We start from the raw sequence: 19,202 nt of genomic DNA, 5'->3' as shown, positions 1-19,202 counted from the left end.
CAGAAGATGATAATGGTGGTACAATACAACAAAGCTGGCTTAGATGCCTACGTTACGTAATCGTGTCCTTTTAATCCGAGCCGACTTTACCGTTAAGCAAGTTAATTTACCGTTATTCTAGTAAAGTTAAGTCACTTAACTTAAGTGACTTAATTCCTTAAACTAGCTATAATTGAGTGGTTCACGTCGAACTTTTAACTAGTTAAGTGGATGTATATCTAGATAAAAGTTCGACGTGAACCCAGCTAGTGAGATAACGTAATGTTAGTTTATCAAGGGTGGGTTGAGCTAATGATATTGAAACCCCGACCTCGAAGTTGGGAACCGACCATTCCTGCTGTACTGTCAAACTTTTTGAAAAGAAAGCATTTATTATTTGTTAGAAATGTGATATTTTAACAATAAAAGTAGAAGTATACAGTACAGTATATCCTGTAGTTTTCATTTTGTGTATAATGTAGCAAGTTAGTCATAATGTATTTACACTATTAGTCACTAATTTTGGCCAAGGAGTTTAGAGGATTCCCACGTCTTGTGTTGGGCTTGTAGCCCATGGTGTCCTCTTGACCGCACCCCTCTCTGGTCATGAGTTATGATTTTTTTGCCGAATATGTAATGAATATGTAATAAATAAATAGAAGGTTTATAAATGCTGTATATTTATCGTACATACACACTGAGTGGTCAGTGCACAAGATGAACGCTGCTCAACGCCAGAAAGACTGGTGACCCTACAGTACATAAGGCCCATGAAGTTTTGTACTAAATGTAATGGTTTGTTTGAAACCAGGGAAAGACTAAAAAACATGTCTCTGTCTGTGAGTTAATATAGGCATTCCAAGACTAAAGTAAATCTGCTGTGCAAAAGGTGAAAACAAAAGGTCATACCTGTACAGTATATGGAATTGGGTTAAAAGAAATTGATAAGAATTTTTTCTATTTACCAAATAATTCACTATAAATATAAGGACAACACATAAAACAAGATTCATAGAAACAGGTTAAATTTGTTGAATATCAATTTAATACATCTTTTGTAATAATAATATTTGGTTTTGCTCATCATTTTTGTCTATTCTGAAGAGACGGACCAATGTACAGCCAACATGTAATTATAATTTGGAAAACTCAGCTACCGCAGACTATGAACATTACATTATTCACAGTCACTAAAACAATCGCTCTTGAAAACTTTTAGGCAGAACACAATTATCAGCCTTGTTATACATAAAATAACCACATTTCATTGTACCTATTGCCATTTATAAAGAATATACCACTTCGACCTACCATGTAAAGGAACAATGTAGGTACTAACAACCAATCCAAATTCTTTCTTGTTTCATTAAATTTGGCTAGATTCAAGCTAAACTCCACTAGCCAATTGATGGGTAACTGGAAATTTTAAATTGGATTTATAATTGGAACCAATATTTGAATAAAGTTTAGTCACTTTTAAAATTGAATTGAATTTGTATGCAGGTTAGCTGTCGTAGTGTCATGAACACAAGAAGTATGTATGCCTATGCATAATTTCTTCTACATAAATATTTGCATAATTTTGTTTTATGGACTACGTTAGCAGGTAAGAAGTAGCGAGTTCTTTATTAAACCACTGGAAACAACCATGAGAATGTCATCCCATCCTCCAAAATCAAACTAGTAACTGTTCTTCATGCGCCATAATATTATTTGCACTAAATAAAGTTCACAATGCTGATTTATAAATATTTATATACATGACAGAATGTTGTATTCCCTGGTATTTTCAACATGGACACCAAAGTTTATCAACTTACTGTTTTCCTTGTCAATATTTTCGAGCAAACAATGTCAGTCATTGCCGCACAAAAGCGCCCTCAACACAGCGCTACCCTCGCAACAGAATCCTGTGAATGGTTCATCATATGTATGGCAAAACAACATCGATAATAAAAACAGCAGCGACAATAATACTTTGAAAAAATAGCACAAACAAAACAATATACGTAAAATGTGAAAATAATATAATAAAGTATATGTTTAAATATTTAAATAGTAACATTATGATAGTATAGATTAACAAAAATATACAATTAAAAATAATATACAGTTAATAAAATTATGAATACTAATATTAATATAATAACAATAGAGTGCCTAAATAACATTAATTTATGGGACATTATTGACCCACTATTCAATATTAATTATTATTCAAAAATGTATAAATTAATCATACTATTAATCAAATAACTGGCCCTATGAGCTGAGCAAACAAGTTCTTTTTATTTGAAAAATCTACTTGAAAATAATGTATAAATATGATCATGGAGCATACTAGATACATCCTCAACTGCAATAAAAGTTATATTTGAAATATAGCAATTTTTACCATTAATTTTTACTTCTATCGTAGTTAAATTCCCCCCATTTTCTGTAATCCTTTTATCTTTTTCCTTATTTTTTGTCACCGTCTTCTGCCCTGGCACCATGAGCCACTAGTAATGTTATTAATAGTAAGTATAGGTTAAAAAGTTTAGTTTTACACATGTAAAAGATCTTTCAAATAGGTGATGTATAGTGAGGTCACATTCAACGCAATTATAATAACTAAACAATACCATAATATTTGAATAAATAAAAATAACAAATTCATTAAATGGTTTATACAATCTGCCACATGTATATCATACATCGTCTTATAAAAATTAGAGTAGGGTTATGAATTTTCCTTTTTTAAAATACAACAAATATTACAATAAAATGTACACATATTGGATTTATCTTCCAAAAAATATATATAATTTCAATTCTAGTTGAAGCTATTTGCATAAATTTATGGATGGCATTTTTCATTTATTTTTGTTTAAATTTCATTAGAAAAATTACAAGGTAAGTTGCATTATAAATACAGTATAACCTTTATCCAAAAGTTGTATGAAAATCATAATGTGGGTAAACATTCTATTTGTAATACAAGACACAACATATGTATGAAGAGTATTTTCAAAAATAGGAATTGGAATTTAATGCTGTTTTCATCAATCGAAAAATTTAGCATTTTGTTGCCTACATATGCTTGAGAGTATGAACCATATATGAAGTGTTTTTTTAGCTTCAAATAACATTGATCGGTGTATTCTAAATTTAACCATAGCTAGTGGTAACACTGACAAGATTTTCGCCATGTGATTTTCCACAATTGATAACTGTTATATTTACCCACACAACAGAGATCATATTTCATATTAAATATGATCCCACACAATTTGTCACAAAATGACAAGTTGTCTATGCAGGTACTACTGTAATTGTATGGTGCTTCACCAAGGACAAACGCTGTCTAAGTAAACTAATCATACAGATAATTTTATAAAGTTAAATATGAGCATGCTCACATACCCATAGCAACTGCCACTATAGCAACAGTGAGAGCTAGAGGTTTCTTAATAACTTACTGGTTTGTGTGACCACCATGGAGGTATAATGCTTTTTTGGTGTGACAATTATTTACCTCTTGCACTTCTTTCCAACGCTCTCACCCCACTTATTAGGGAGCTTTCGATTGCACGACGCCGGTAGGGCGTAGAACTTAATGACATCACAAAAAGTCATGAGCATGCGGGAACCTTGAGTTTTGCGGTAGCGTGGAACGTAGGATGGTCATGCATGAGTGAATCCGTTCTAGTGTTGCGTTGTCACACAAATCAAAAGCTCCTATTTCCAATGCGTCTTTACCTACTTTTCCCTAATGCCCCATGGTTCGGCAATAGCTTTTTGTTGTCTTGTTTTCACACTTTAAAGTTGTCATTAAATATAAGTATCCTATTTCATTGCTTTTGACTGTTTCTACATTACTTTTAATGTATTATCATAAAACATTATACATTAGCATGTATTCAATGATTCAGCCTTGAGAGGTTGAGTGAATTGATGGTAATTATAGCAATTCTCTCAATACATTCAATTTTTTAGGGAGCCATAGGCTTCCGTTTCTTCCTTTTTCCTGTCCTTTGTGTGTCATTTGACCTCTGAAGAGCAAGACGAAACTCTCTCACACTTGATGGATGTGTAAAAAATGTCATAATCTGCACCTTTCCCAGTTTGGTATCTTCACGCTACCCAACACAATTTTGAAGTCAATGTTTTGAAATACACAACAGGTACTTTAGCTCACTTTTATAGCACACAACCAAATATTGCTCTCAAATGTTTAGGAGTTGAATCACTTTCGTCAATTTAATCAGGCTGAAACAGCTCAGTTGATTGGATGATATAATTTCTCACAATTAAAAATTACCCTAACAGGCTAGTTAGGATTGGATAAAATCACTTCTGGCAATTTAAACTGGCCATAACAGCACAGTTGATTGGTTGAAATCTTTCTGTCAATTTAAAATGGCCATATCAGCTCAACTGATTGTTTGAAGTAAAAAGGTAGGTACTTGTGACAAACCACTTACATCATTCAAGGTGATGGTACCATGGATTTGGTCAAAGGTTAAGAAGAAAACTTTTATAGTCAATTAGGAAATGTTTGCAATAAATAGTATAGATAAGAACAATTAAATATTAGAATACCGAATGTAGGGTATTTACAGTGGCATCGAGGTGAACATTTTTTTCTATAAGTTAAAAACACTTGTTTCAGGCTTGGCTATTGTTCAAACATGTTCTGCAGCACATTTTACGGAAATACTGTCGAGTACAAAAGTTGAATTTAAGAACCAATGGGCAGTAGGCCACTTGATGAGCATCCTCACATGCTGTCAAGAAAATTATTTAAAATGAAAAAACAGTGCAATTAAAATATTTTTTCAAAGCATAAAAATTCACACAAAAGAAGTTAAAGTGTCTTCCATTGTAACTTGCATTTCAGCCCTCCATCTAAAACATGGGAGCAGTGATGGAATGTAATGGTTTAGAGTTCATACTTAGTAACTAGCACCAGTGAGTTATGCTGCTTTCTTAACAGCAGCATGGAAATAAAACATGTCTCTCATTTTTAGGCTTAAAGAGTGGCGATATTTAGGAACAATTTAGATTAGATGTCAACCACATTTAACGTTCATTGCATATTTGGTAGATTAAAATCTATACACGAATTTCTATGTTTTAAAAGTGTCTCATCTCAAAGAGCTGCTTAGCTCAGTCATCTTAATTATTGGTGCACATGATGTGTTTTCTGCACTGAACCTTGAAAAAATGTATAAATCCGGTGGTACCTCGTTTAATTCCAGTGATACTCCTGTTGTGTCTTATAGCTGACATGCATGTGCATATAGCACACTGTTTGTTGGGAAGCAGTGGCAGATCCAGGAATATGAAAAAGAGGGGGGAGGGGGCCAGATAGGTATTTGACAGATGTAGACTCAACTATGGTTGGGGCTGAGTTGTGACATATGATCATGGCACCTCTTAGATGGCCGGTGGGGAGAGGATAGCACTCTAAGACTTGGATTCGTATACCTTTTTCTTTTTTTTTTATTATTATTTTGAAAAATTTCGGGGGACCTGGGCCCCTCCCCTTGAATCTGCCTATGGAAGGAATGTTTAAGCCATTGGTCCAGTGTGGCATATGGCCCTTGTGCAAAAAATATTGAACTAAGAACACTACTGAAAAGGGGATTTTCTCCCAGTGAACTGCACAGTTCCCCACACATCGTTGAAAGTAAGTCTTCAATATTTGTAGGTTCCATTAAAATACCATATGTGTTCCCATCACAGTAATCAATTCCGTGTTGGTATCCGGCGGGAGATAGTTTTCCACCAAAGTTTTTACATTGTTTTGTTCAGGCTGCCTTATTGATTGTTGTTATTGTACAGTGTTTTTGCAGGACCATAAGATATTTTAAATAAAAAAAATAAATAAAAAGTCACATTAATCACAGTAATCAATTGCCTTGAAAGAAAAAAATCCTACTTACGCTCATTAGTCAGATCAGGCCCGCACACCTTTTTACACTGTTCATAGTTACTAGGTTTGAGGTGGGCGCTGCAGTGAGTCCGTGTCAAGACATGACCATTGAAAGACTCGCACCGTACTGATCGCCTTCGCTGGCCTCTTCCACATTCTCCATTACACTATGATTTTTATAAGGTAACATAGATAAGTACATTCAGATGTATGTGGGGAGTTCTATGTGCAATGACAGGGGAGGGGACGGGGATTTGTGTGTGATGGTAGGATATTACATTATTACTTGTAATGTGTAAACCATGTTTAAAACATAAAATAATGATGATGATAATGAAGATGCTATATATGATATATGATACCAATTTACACATGTGATTTGGAATTTATAATAACATTACAATAAAAACTTACTTCACTCCAAGGTCCCGAAATCCACCTGGGTGGTGGGCACCGTTCATTGTCGCAGCTTCTGCGACTTGCCGGCCTCTGACTCCGGTCACACATATTATCAGGAACGGCATAAGTATTACTGTTGATATTTAAATTACTGCTCATACATGTCACCTCTCGAGTCTGTATTCCTGGGCCACACTCTGGTAAACACTGTCAAAGAAAAGTTCACAAGATTTCATAAACCATGAGAAATCTACACACACAAAACATGTCATGATACAGTTTGTTCTCCAATTTGAGACTACCTTTGGGACCTGATAATTTGGGGTGGTTGCGGGATTCAGTCTCAATATAGAGGTTAGCTAATAGTGTTAAAAGATTCATTTGGTTCTTTGAAAAGTGGTCTAGAAATTGAGAAGTCTCAGAATTAAGGGTATCTCGAACTAGAGGGTACTAAAATCAATTAAAAAAATAAATAAATGAAAGAATGAACGTTTGGTTGAGTACATCCAGTGGAAAATGTATTACTACGGTTGTTTAAACCACTTTTTCTACCACTCAGTATATTACATTGTTCATATACATTACAATTCACTTTGAGTTGATTTTGGAAAACATAGGAACAGGTGACAAAAGAAAAGTACAATGATCTGTAATTATACCTTGAAATGTTAAACTACAGTAGAGCTTGGTACATCCTCACCCCACCCCCACAATAATTGACAGTTGGCAACAATGCTTGACATTCGGCCCTGACACTTGATAATTTGTTGCAAGTGCTCACAAAATTTATAAGCAGGTAACATCTGTCATGGCAACGCCTATTTGTAATAGTATAGCCAGAAATTAAGGCCATTCATAAATTGATTGCGTAGGTACCTCATATTGTGTACCACTGTCGAAGCCAAATATGAGAATAGATCACGTACCATATCTAGACTAATATTAGAGATGAAGTTTTTAATGAAAAGATGAAGTTTTTAATGAAAAAATGAAGTTTTCACGCTTTTAACGAATAAGCTGACTGTACCTCTGTATTAAATGTTAGATGAGTTAAAACACCGTGGTGGGCGTGGCCCTTCTAGTAGGCCTATTTGGCCCCACCTCAAAAAATGTTAATGGGCCCCTCAACCCGATCAGTGAGTATAGCTACAAGGCTGATTAAATGCTTACACTGATGCAATAAAGCAAACTATCCTTTACAGTTTTCATTTTACCATTACAGCCTAAGATCATAAATATTACTATATATTTTAAGCTGTTTATTATGAAAAATTGAAGAAAAAAAATTAATTCACTTCAATACATTTGATCTCATTTTCACTTCTAAATAAACATTTTAAAATATAAATATGTAAATGAGCATATAGGGATTGTGTTTACACAGCTAAAGCTAAACTTTTTGTGATGTTTGCCATGGAAAATCATTGGGAAGTATTTATTTTGGAGTACTCCCTCAGAAGGCCTATATCAATAATATTCACTGAATGTGAAGTATAGGTTATACTCATCTCAGAATACTGTATTTCTAACAGAAGCCGCTACTTTAAAAACATGTTAGTTTTTATCAAATACCAATTGACTGCCACTTACAGGATGGAAGTGGTGAGTACAAATTAAGTCCTGGGCTTAGGGAGTAGACTTGTTTTGACTTGTGACAAAACATCCTGACATTTTACAAGATTCAATTCCATGAGGATTAAAATGTGAGCATCTCAATCACCCTGTGACATAGCTGCTTAATTAATACCGATAGTCACAGTTGCACTTAACCACTACCGCTATGGTGTACTTAACCACTACCACTATGGTGTACTTAATTACTACCATCACGGTGCACTTAGCCCACAAGGTTGTAAATGGCAATTATTCATCCTACACTTGAATATTGTAATGTAGTTCTTAATTTGCTACATTTTAGAGAGGAAGACTTGTTTGCGAAATTTCTAGAAAAGTGCAACTTATTCCTTCTATTCGCAAGTTGCCTTGCCTGATCATTTAAGGGTTCTTAAATTACCTACACTTGCGTACAGGTGACAAAGAGCACTTTTGTTAGAATTGTAGACTTCAAATGGTTTTGACAATGTTTCAGTTTAGTTGAATCTTTATAGCTCCGATGAGTAGCTCTAGAAACACTTGATTGATTAATAAATCTTTTTTAGATCTATTGCCTCTACTTTACTGCCCTCATGAGGCTGATTGATTAATAGCAAAGATCTTATAAACACAAGATAGCGTTCTCCATGATTTACTCGTAACAAATAGAAGCGTTGGTCAAGGTTCAAAAGTTTCCAATTTAGCAAGAGGGCGCCATTCATGCGCAATTATACCAAAGAGAAAAAGTAATTAGTTCTGGAAGAGGGCGTCCTATCTGTTGCCATGGATCTGAGATGGTTCCTGTTCTGCTGTTCATGCACAGGATTGATACCGCGATGTATGGTATGGTCAGAGCGGTCAAGGGTCAAAAGTTTCCAATTTAGCAAGAGGACGCCATTCATGCCTTATTACAGAATTTGCACGCGTAAATCGCGGAGAACGCTATCTTGTGTTTATAAGATCTTTGATTAATAGTTGATTAATAGATCTTTTTTAGAACAACTGCCTCTATTATACTGCCCTCATGAGGAGCTCTAGAAACACTCGGCTGATTGATTAATACACCTTTTTTAGCTCTATGAATTAGATACTTGTGGGCAAATCAGCACTTGTGGGCATTCTTTTAAATTAAAGTTTAAGTATTCTTGCACAAATTGGATGAGGAACTCTTTCAGTCAAAAAGCATATATTCTTTGGAACTCCTTATCTGATTCAGCTGTTTCTGTTAAAACCCTTAATGCATGACAGGGCATGATCAACCCATTAAAATTTGCTCCATTTTCAATAAGTGATATTATTTTCAGGAGGGGCTTATAGACAGAGCCTAGCCTTTACTCCAGAAATTGTAGCGTTCTAGAAACAAGTAACCACAACTATGGTGCACTTAGCCACTACAGTGCACTTCATCACCACCGCTACAGTGCACTTTAACCACTACCATTACAATGCACTTTACCACTACTGCTACAATGCACTTGACTTAACCAATTCAATTCAATTCAAAAGACATTTATTTTCGTCCATAAAAAACACAACAATAAAAGAGAGAGCAAAGTACAATGCAAATAAATAAATTAAAAAAAAAATATGGGCCAAGTACAGTATTTTAAAATTAAAATTAAAATGCATATTCCACTATATAACCACTACATCTAAAACAGTGCACTGAGCTATACGCTATGATTAACTTAACAACTACTACTGCTATGGTCATGATGTCCCTGACCATTAACTACAGTACTTAATGCTAATCACAGTTGTATTGTCCATTTATGCATAAACCTCAAATTAAAATATAATATTAAAAGTTAAACTTAAAAAGAGAATGTAAACAGTACCTTAGACCACACGCTGCTGACCCATTGCGGTGGGCACACATTCGTTCCGCAAGGTAACTCTGATATAGGTTTGTGTGTCATGCAATGACTCTCATGCACTGACTCTGACTCTCGGACTGTTACTTGTGCCATACATGTGACAAGACGGTGCTTAACGCCACCATTACATGTCTGGCTACATTCAGACCAATCACCGATTGACCATCTAGGGGGAAAGTAAACAGGAAAAGTGTTGTTTAACATTGAATAACAACTACAACTACTACTGCAAACATCAAAATCAACAACCACAAAAACTATATAAAACATTGTGAAACAACAGCAAGTACAACAATTAAAACAAGTACTACTTATATCAGAAAGGAAAAGACACAAAAGAAACAAAAACAGCAGTATGAACAACAATTAAAACAAGTACTACTTATATCAGAAAGGAAAAGACGCAAAAGAAACAAAAACAGCAGTATGAACAACAACACCTATAAGAATAACTATTAATGTAATATTATACAAAAATGGAAGGCTGGCACTGTGGTGTAATGACAATTCCTGACCGCCTGTGCTTAGCTACCACAGCTTTTAATTTTGATGGTCTGTGAAGTGGTTCACATATGTTTCAGCCCTAGGTGCAGGCATTTCATGGCTTATAAATAAAATAATTTTTAAATGTATTTATATATTTATATTCTAATGTATTTTGAATTATTTATATTCTAATGTATTTTTAATTATTGTGTACAAATCAATGCAATTCAACTCCTTTTGGAAGTTGCGAACATGCTTTTTAAATAAACTTGAACTTAAATGTGTAACCCCTTACCTAGAAGTGGCCTCCATGGCCTTGTTTAAGGTGAAGGCAAATAAAAAAAAAATAACAACAAGGATTAAGTTGTGTACAAGAATTATATTATGGCAGTGAGGATACACTACATATCATTCACATTTTATACACTCTTAGATGAAGAAAACTAATTTAGAAAAAGTATCTTCTGAATGACCCAACTATTGCTAGTTGATAGAATTCAATGTTTATTAGCACTGCTAGATGAGGGAAGAGGAAGGTTCTCTGTTACACTTCCCCATGTTTGATGTTTACCTCAAAATACAAAATTCTTATCATCATACATATTTGCCTAAAATATTGTTTGCTGTAATATTTTAAATCAAATTACATTTATATATATTAAAGCTTACAAAATATTAGCATTCAATACATGACAGAAAAACACTTTATGTAACCTGTCTTCTTCACGCAACTGTGTGTAATAGCCTAGATAGCAAATGCAAGAGTGAAAAATAACCAGCAAGTAACTTATGAGTAGCTTACTGAGGCTGACAGCGTTGTGTGTTACAGCTCTGTCGCTTCACGTTCGGTTTCACTGCTGGATTGCAGAAGGTATCGCTGACAACGCTCTCATCATCTGACTTCTTGCATTCAATTGATGCTACCTTCTCACCTACATCAAAATTCAATTGCAATTAAATAAATTTAAAATCTTTTAAATTCATTTTTGGCATGTGGAATATTTTGATATTTTTTCAGGACTGAGAGAATAATTCATGTCCTATTTGCACCTGTCAACCCAGGAAACTTCATGATGGTTCAACAATTACTGCATCTCACTATTGGAGAAGGGTTTAGAAAAAAAAAAAGGTTTAGAAAAAAAAGTTGTATCTTTTTAGAATGTCTCTGGCCACTTGGTGATTTATTTATGCTTCTTTGTTTGAAAAATATCTAATAATAAACTACTAAATATGTATAATATTACTAATTTGAGCATCAACCAAATATTTGCAAAAAATGGACAGACAAGGCATAGCTGGTACCGGTTTCCAGGGTAGCTCAGATAGGAAGAGACCCTTAGGGGAGAAGAAAGTTATTGTAAGACCTAGTCCACCCTCAAGCGCTGTGAGACTTTGGTATAAAGCGCTATATAAATCCAACTATATTACATTCAATGTGGTAAAATTGGTTAAGTATAAATTATAATCTGAACTGGTCAACACAGACTAAACTGGCTAACACAGTTCAAAGGTATCGCATTCAAAACGCTAGTATCAGATGAGGCCACAGCTTTAATGGAAGTGATTAATTAAATTAAATATCCCACCAAATCATTTGCATAATGTTCCTTCTGACCTTTTATTTATAATGGATGCTCGACTGTAATTTCATCAACCAATCTCTAATTAACAGATTTTTTTTTCATAGCATAATGATTATAATTCTTCCATCAAACTTTAAATAATATATAATTTCTATTTCCAACCCTGGAATCCAATAGACTTTAATAAATTACATGTAAGCTAACCCTTGACCTTTGTAGCACAAACCAAAATACTTACCTCCGGCACATGATGCTGAGCACTCTGACCATTGGCCAAGTCTCCAGTTGAAGCTCACATCATCGTGTGCAGTTGAGTTGGGGGTTATTGGAATGCTGTACTCATATTCCACACCATGATTTTCTTCCTGTACTAACAACTGAATGATAAACACACAACATTTGCAAAATAACATTACAAGAATATAGCACTGTTTTTTATATGTTGCATATCAGTTACTACATAGACATAGTTTCTTAAATATTAAAGAAACAAGTTTTATACTATATTTTTTATACAAGTTGTACTGGTCAAACCTCTCCTTGTGGGAGTAAAAAGGCAATTACCAATACATCATCATATTGCAATAGATAAACTAGTTTTATCCAATACAAGTTTTTTTAAGAGATATATAAATTGTAAAAAAAATATATTAATGAACAATAAATGAGATGACTTGTCAATAACAGGATGAATGAAAATGCATGCCAGCAAAAATGAAATTATAATTAATTGCATCATGAAGCATAGGAAAGTTATTCTAGATAAATTAAAGGCAACAGCTCTGTAGACACACCTTTATATACAGTATGTACTGTGAAGTACATTTAAAAAATGTGTTCTTAATTATGCAACAGCGAGTGATTAACTATGAGTCTTACCATCACAACAGTGACAAAAAAATTAAAATCAATAGCTTTTTCAACTGACACATTGTATTGCGACATACAAACGTTGCACTCCAAATGAAAAGGAGTTTTTAGCGAAGAGAATAGGCAGTTTTTGACGCACGACGTTAACCTTAACTCTAATGTTAGTACCCAACATGCAGCGCAAGCTCCGCCCCTTAAGTAAACAAATCAAAATACGTATGCGAAACCCGTAACTAACGTACGTCAAGCACGTAAAATCCTGAAATTAACATACTCCACAACGCAAGATGAATAAATTATGAAGTCATCCGTTAACGTCGTGCGGCGAAAACTGCCCAATAAATCCTGGTGTTATTCGAACCCAGGACAACAACAAGATACAGTCCACATCATTTTATCAAGCATTCCATCTTCTGAAACAAGGTCAGTGTGTGGTACCTGACCTGTGACATTATAAAACATATAACATTTTATGAAACTTTCTAACAGGCTTACCATGACAACAATGTCCTTTGTAGTAGGGCCGGCTGCATATAAAGACTCGGGTGCATCATTAGGTCGTTTATACTTAAATAAAGTGCCAATGATGTTGAAGGACGTTGGCCAGAGTATTTTCCACTCTCCATTAATGTAGTATTTCCTTGAATTTGCTGATTTTAATGCTAAAAGAACAATAAAAGTAATATGTTAATATATGGTGGTGCTACAGCTTTGTGTTGCCAAGAAAATGACTTACTGTTAATAAATCTGCTAATCCTCAAGCCTCATATACAGCCAAAATTATCACCACTACCATCATCATCAAATTAACCATCATCATTACCACTACCACTATTATCACCACAACCATCACTGCCCCCATCACTACCACCACCATTACTGCTGCCTTAACCAATTGGCCAATCATCAACCAAGATTTGATTCTCCTGAATAAAAAAATCTTCACTCATTGTCAAAAAGCTTCATACTAAAATTCAAGTTTCACACTATGAAATTGTGTGTGACTAATAACTGTGATATGCCCATATTTGGGTGTAATATGACATCATCATGCCCATATATGGACACACCACATAAAGTTTATAGTGTGGATGAAAATCAGAGAATCAAAGTTTATTCCATCCTGTAGGACAGACAAAATGTAATGACATGTCTAATGCACACATTCTCTGAAAATTACCTGTTACTTGTCCATATGAGTGGATAATGTCATATCACACCCATATAAGAACAATCGCAGGTACTGTATTTGTCAAATAAAAGTGTGGAAAAAGCTGTTAGTAGTGAAGACAAGCAAAGCATCAAGACAGCCCCTTCCCCCCTTTTAGCCGATGTCTGTTTGAAAACAAAAGGAAAATAATTGTCATGACACATCTGCATCGTCTGGAAATAATTGTGATTGATTCAATTGTGAAGAAGAGATAGAATATGAGTAACCTCAAGAGATAGGTGTGATTACCTATGAATCAGTTTGCAAGATGTCTGCAGGTTTAATTTAAATGGCAAATAAAAAAAAAATCATGTTTAAGTCCTAAAAACCTCAAACATTCTATTAAGACATTTAATTGCTCATTCAAAAGGATCAAATAATTTCCATCATGACACAGACAAAAGCAATTCAGTTTACATGTGATTTATAGATGTACACTGACCTTTTACTGCAAAACTACTTAAATTAATGAACTACAAACAGAGTATGTAGAAGGGATACAGTAATTGGAGAAAGTACATGGACAATTATACTCTTTATGAATTTATTAAGGGGTGAAGAAAATATTGTTGAGTTCTCATTTTTAATTAAAAATTAACTACCTAATAGGTAAACAAAGCAACACAGGCAGCATCGTTGGTTGTAATTATCATGCTTTGCCCAAGTCTGACTGACCAAAATCTTGGAAGAGTAGGTCTGAGTGTTTTAATGCCAATATTATTTTTATTATTATTAAAGATGAGCCTAAAAGCACCTGTATATTATAGTTTTTATTAATACATTTGCTACCTTCAATATGAATTATATCTCTATACAATTTGACCAATCAAAATAGAGTGAGAAATGGTAGGCAAACATGATCAGAATTACCCCCTAGTATAAGTTAATTTTAACATTACAGCTCATAACCACATTGTCTCTGCATTTTACATCAAATTATAAAACAAAGAGCAAGAATATAACAAAACAGCAGTATCAATTCACTTAGGAATATGTTGAATAAAAGTGAATTAAAATTAATAGAGATAATTTGACAAGGGACGTAATAGACATGGTTTCAATTAAACCAGACATTGCAAACTATGGACAGCAAACTTAAGCTGTCAACAGAGGGCAGTGCAGTGCACTGACCATAGACACAGCAATATCTTGAGTAGTTACCAGGGACAGCACTATGACCATGATGGACTGCAGTATGAACAGCAGCCAATAAGAGGCTTATAAAATCACATGAATCTGGTCATTTTGCTTGGCAGCAGCAGAGACTAGGGCACAGGTAGGAAATGTCATGGTTGGCATTTTGAAAGTGATAACCATGTGCAATACATTACATCTGCTTATAATTCCATTGTATTAGTCAACTTGGATGTTGGTATTATCTTGTTCAAATCATTCATCATGTAAACTGACTGCTTGTTATAATTTGAACAGTAGCCTATTTGTTGCTGACACTTCTAAATCTGTCATTAACATGTTCAGGGAATTGGGAGAGCTGTCAGTAACTCAACCACAGTCAACAGTTTCCTTCTGGAAACAGTGATATAAGGAAAGAGAGAGTGAAGGAAGACAAAACATAGGGCCATATGGATCCCAAATCTACCAACTTTAGGAGGTATATAGTTGATGTTTCTCATGTTGTGTTGCCTAATATTTTACCCAAATTCAATGACATTCATGATATGTCATACTTTTACTCTATCTCGTACTGTCTACCACAGTAATTAAAAGTAGATGTATATTTGTCCTTCAGGCAACTGATATTTAACAGAAACACTAATTTCCGCTTTAAAAAAACTAGCGGTAAACGAGGGACAGGAAAAGAGACTAATAACAAAATGGCTTGCTTGCAAGTCACCCTGGTAATATCGGCAATGTACAAGCTGCATCTCTTTCTCTGACTCATGTATAGCAGAATTGCTATACATAGCAACAATCTACTACACACCATTAAATCTACAACATTTGTTTTACTATCTCTAACAATAATTTGAAATAATAAACGTTTGCTATTATAATTATTTAATCTAATTTGTGTTCAGTCCAAGAAGTTAGAACAATAAACTAAAGGAAAAAAAATCTTGTTTTTCAGCCAGCTGTTTCAGGTTGGGTTGCTAGTCTCTCGATATTTTTATCAGGAAATCACTCTTATTTTGGGGTCTTGTATTATATTTTGATATAGTTAGATATGATTCAAATAAAACATGACCATTCTTGAATAGAGCATTTCCCTTCCCTCCACATCATTTCAAGTGCATGTTCAACTACAAGCATAACTTTAAAAAAAAACAGAATTCCTTGATTAAACATAAAAACACACTTGTTAACAAGGAATAACTAATTGTTTCCATGACTTCCTTATCCCTAAACAAATTACATTTATTTTACAATCATATTCCCTAAATTTGTCACCTCCTGCACAAAAATAGTAGCCAAAAATGTACCTTAAGTGACACTGAAATGTCACCAGGCCCGGGATTTATCAATCTCAGCTTAACAAATGTCTTAAAGTCAAAAAAGTTCAGATGTCCCTAATAAATATCTTAAACTGATTTATTACCCAATCTTAGCAAAATCTTGGCTTAAAAATCGTCCTTAGATGGCGTCAACATACAATTGACTTTCTAATTTTAAGCAATTTTTAAGCTAAGCAATATGGATAAATTTGACTTAAGCAAAAAAATGGACTTAAGACCAATTTAAGCTGATTTCTAGTTTGATAAATTTGACCCCAGGTACATTATCCATGAGAAACTAAATAAAAGACACTTGTCTCATATTTCAAAGACAGAGATATAATTGAATATGGCTTGTGTAAAGATGCTTCAGAAACCCATCAGACTGCTGTTGTTTTTGTGAGGTACGCAGCCTCCTCTGACGATTGAGTGTGAATCCAAGAAATGACCTAAAAGGAGCGTCCAAATGAACCTACCTATTTACATGCCCTTCCTTTCGCAGCATATATCTGCAGCTGTAGTCACTGTCTTGTTGTAATCATAGAGGAATATGTACACAAGCAACATACAGATCATTTCTTCTTGTGCAAATTTTATATTATTGATTGTATGTACTGTATGTGTTTTTGAATGTCTTAATAAAAATCCATGAGTGAATTAAATACAGCAATATGCTGTGGTTGTGATAAAATAATTATCTTTAATCTGGTTGGTTAAAAAATACTGACCTTTAATACATTTTGTAATGTTTCTCTTATTAAAACCTGTGTAGTATAACGACTGCTCATTGTCTTGAACCTATGCCAGGCTTTAATTACTCTTACCAAGGCCTTCATTCCAGGCTACAGTATGATATCTATAACAAATTGTATTATATTCTCGATCATGGCCACATTAATTTGGCACTCATCCTAGCCCAGGTGGCCTGATCTTACCTCCATAACCTCCCTCATCTCAACCTATTATCCCACAGTTCTATCCCAGCCTATTACCATTCACCCAGGCTCTATCCTTGCCAGTGTTTTACCCTTTGTCCAGGCCCTCATCCTATTCCATTACACATCACCCCACTCTGCAATGTGCTACTGCACGTTTAAAATATTTCCTAAGCTTGGAGTATACATTGTTCGTGACGGTATGATATTTTTGTAGTAAAAAAGCAAAACCATTATGAAAGTGCATGACAGCAATTTACAGTAATGTCATCTTAATAAAGTATCATCATCACTATTTAATCATCATCATTAATTAGTATAACTAATATTATTATTAATTAGTATAACTAATATTATTATTTCTCAGACCTTCATCTCGGTCTACAGTGCCTCACTATAGTTCCTCTTTCCAGTTGATTTTTAGTTAACTACAGTACCAATACATCAGCTACAGGAAATTAAAACAATTAGACTTCAATGTCATTTTCTAATCCCTAACTCCTGATCTGACAAAAACTATTTAAAAAATCACAATCCACTAGATTCTCAAACGAGATCAGTTTTGTCATTAGGGCTAGCTTCAACCAAGCTATTTAAATCATTGCATTAGACTTTATTCATTTTTAAAATAGCTAGGAGGTTCCAAATATATATTGCGTTTTAATGTGTATTGGGAGATTCCAGTCTTCACAAGGGCTAGTACCTGATTTTACCTAAACCAAATCAAATCTGTATCAATTACGTACTGATATCTACAAATTTACCAGTGATCAAATTCATAAATAATAGTTATGGAAATCATAAGAAAAATGTTATAATTCATAAAAAGCACTCAATCCCTAAATCAATCAATCGACCAATCAAACAAACAAATCAAGGAAAACTATCTATGTGTTCATTAATTAACTGATGAACGAAGAGGATGACTCTTGATTGTAGCTGAACCCACAATCTTGATTCAGGCCCGTAACCAGGATTTTTAAGGTTTGGGTGAACTCCCAGTTTTTTGATCAATTTTTTTTCGCTTAACTATACAAACACGGATACATTATGTAAAATGAGTGAAATACAGCACTTAAATTGCTGAATCACTTCAGCACCAGGGGGCTTAGGCACCCCTGCCCTAGAGGAAACCCCCTTCCCATGAACCTGGTTACGGGTATTGCGACAGTACCTGTACCTACCTAAGAAACTGCCTGACATTTGTGATTCCTGTATGTAAATGTTAGTAGCTCCTGCGGGAATACTAACAATTTCCTGGTAAGTTCCATGATCCATTGCACGATCCACTCTTCCACTGATAGTTTCGCAGGTACTTCCATCACCTCCGCACACCTGGCATTTATCCATCTTCATATTGGAGTTGAGAAGTCGATCACAACCAACCGGCTACAAAAATCAATCAATATTTCAATAAGCAGATCAATAAATGTATATTATTTACAGTAGAAGTCACAAGAACTTTTTTGAGGCACAATAAATAAATAAAATGAAAAACTATAATTCAGTTTTGATTTACAAATACCAAGAGTCTATCACAAAAATCAATAAATCAATCAGTAAACAGATCAAAATAATACATGTATATTCCAGTTTTGATATTACCATAAAAAAAATAATAATAATAACATGTCACAAAATTATCAAGACATTCATTTTTCACATAAAAAAATAGACACTACTTGATCAAATCATCTAATTGCATGCAAGATTTAACAACTCTTACTACTCTTAAAGGTTGGTGCTCTTTCTCTACCTTTACCCCAGAGCAGGACCCTGAACCTTGAATATTCAGTACTCAAACTACCATTAAATCAATATCCATTCCCATATTATGAGGCATATTAATTGCTAAATTACTCAAGTATGTATGAGACAAGATCCTGGTAACATTAAA

At 34.2% G+C, this 19,202-nt stretch overlaps 1 protein-coding gene across 10 annotated transcripts in view; it reads right to left on the bottom strand.

Annotated features, from left to right (window-relative positions):
- Window positions 1-4,565: 4,565 nt before the first annotated feature.
- LOC117108757 (A disintegrin and metalloproteinase with thrombospondin motifs 6-like) overlaps window positions 4,566-19,202 on the bottom strand; it is an 86,261-nt gene continuing 71,624 nt past the window's right edge. For all 10 annotated transcript variants that reach the window (XM_033250897.1, XM_033250890.1, XM_033250898.1 and 7 more), the window contains 8 exons: window positions 18,490-18,694; window positions 13,203-13,369; window positions 12,076-12,214; window positions 11,057-11,186; window positions 9,730-9,934; window positions 6,314-6,505; window positions 5,910-6,066; window positions 4,566-4,748 (listed from right to left, as the gene is read on the bottom strand). In XM_033250897.1, the coding sequence (XP_033106788.1) occupies window positions 4,630-4,748; window positions 5,910-6,066; window positions 6,314-6,505; window positions 9,730-9,934; window positions 11,057-11,186; window positions 12,076-12,214; window positions 13,203-13,369; window positions 18,490-18,694 (1,314 nt within the window). In that variant the 3' untranslated portion in view covers window positions 4,566-4,629. The remainder of the gene's footprint in view (window positions 4,749-5,909; window positions 6,067-6,313; window positions 6,506-9,729; window positions 9,935-11,056; window positions 11,187-12,075; window positions 12,215-13,202; window positions 13,370-18,489; window positions 18,695-19,202) is intronic.

The sequence above is a fragment of the Anneissia japonica genome, unplaced genomic scaffold (assembly GCF_011630105.1).
Source record: "Anneissia japonica isolate Jap-2015-1 unplaced genomic scaffold, ASM1163010v1 scaffold287941_len684077_cov200, whole genome shotgun sequence".
NCBI lineage: Eukaryota > Metazoa > Echinodermata > Crinoidea > Comatulida > Comatulidae > Anneissia > Anneissia japonica.
Note: the sequence above shows the minus strand (reverse complement) of the source record. Positions and strands in the feature narration are given on the sequence as shown.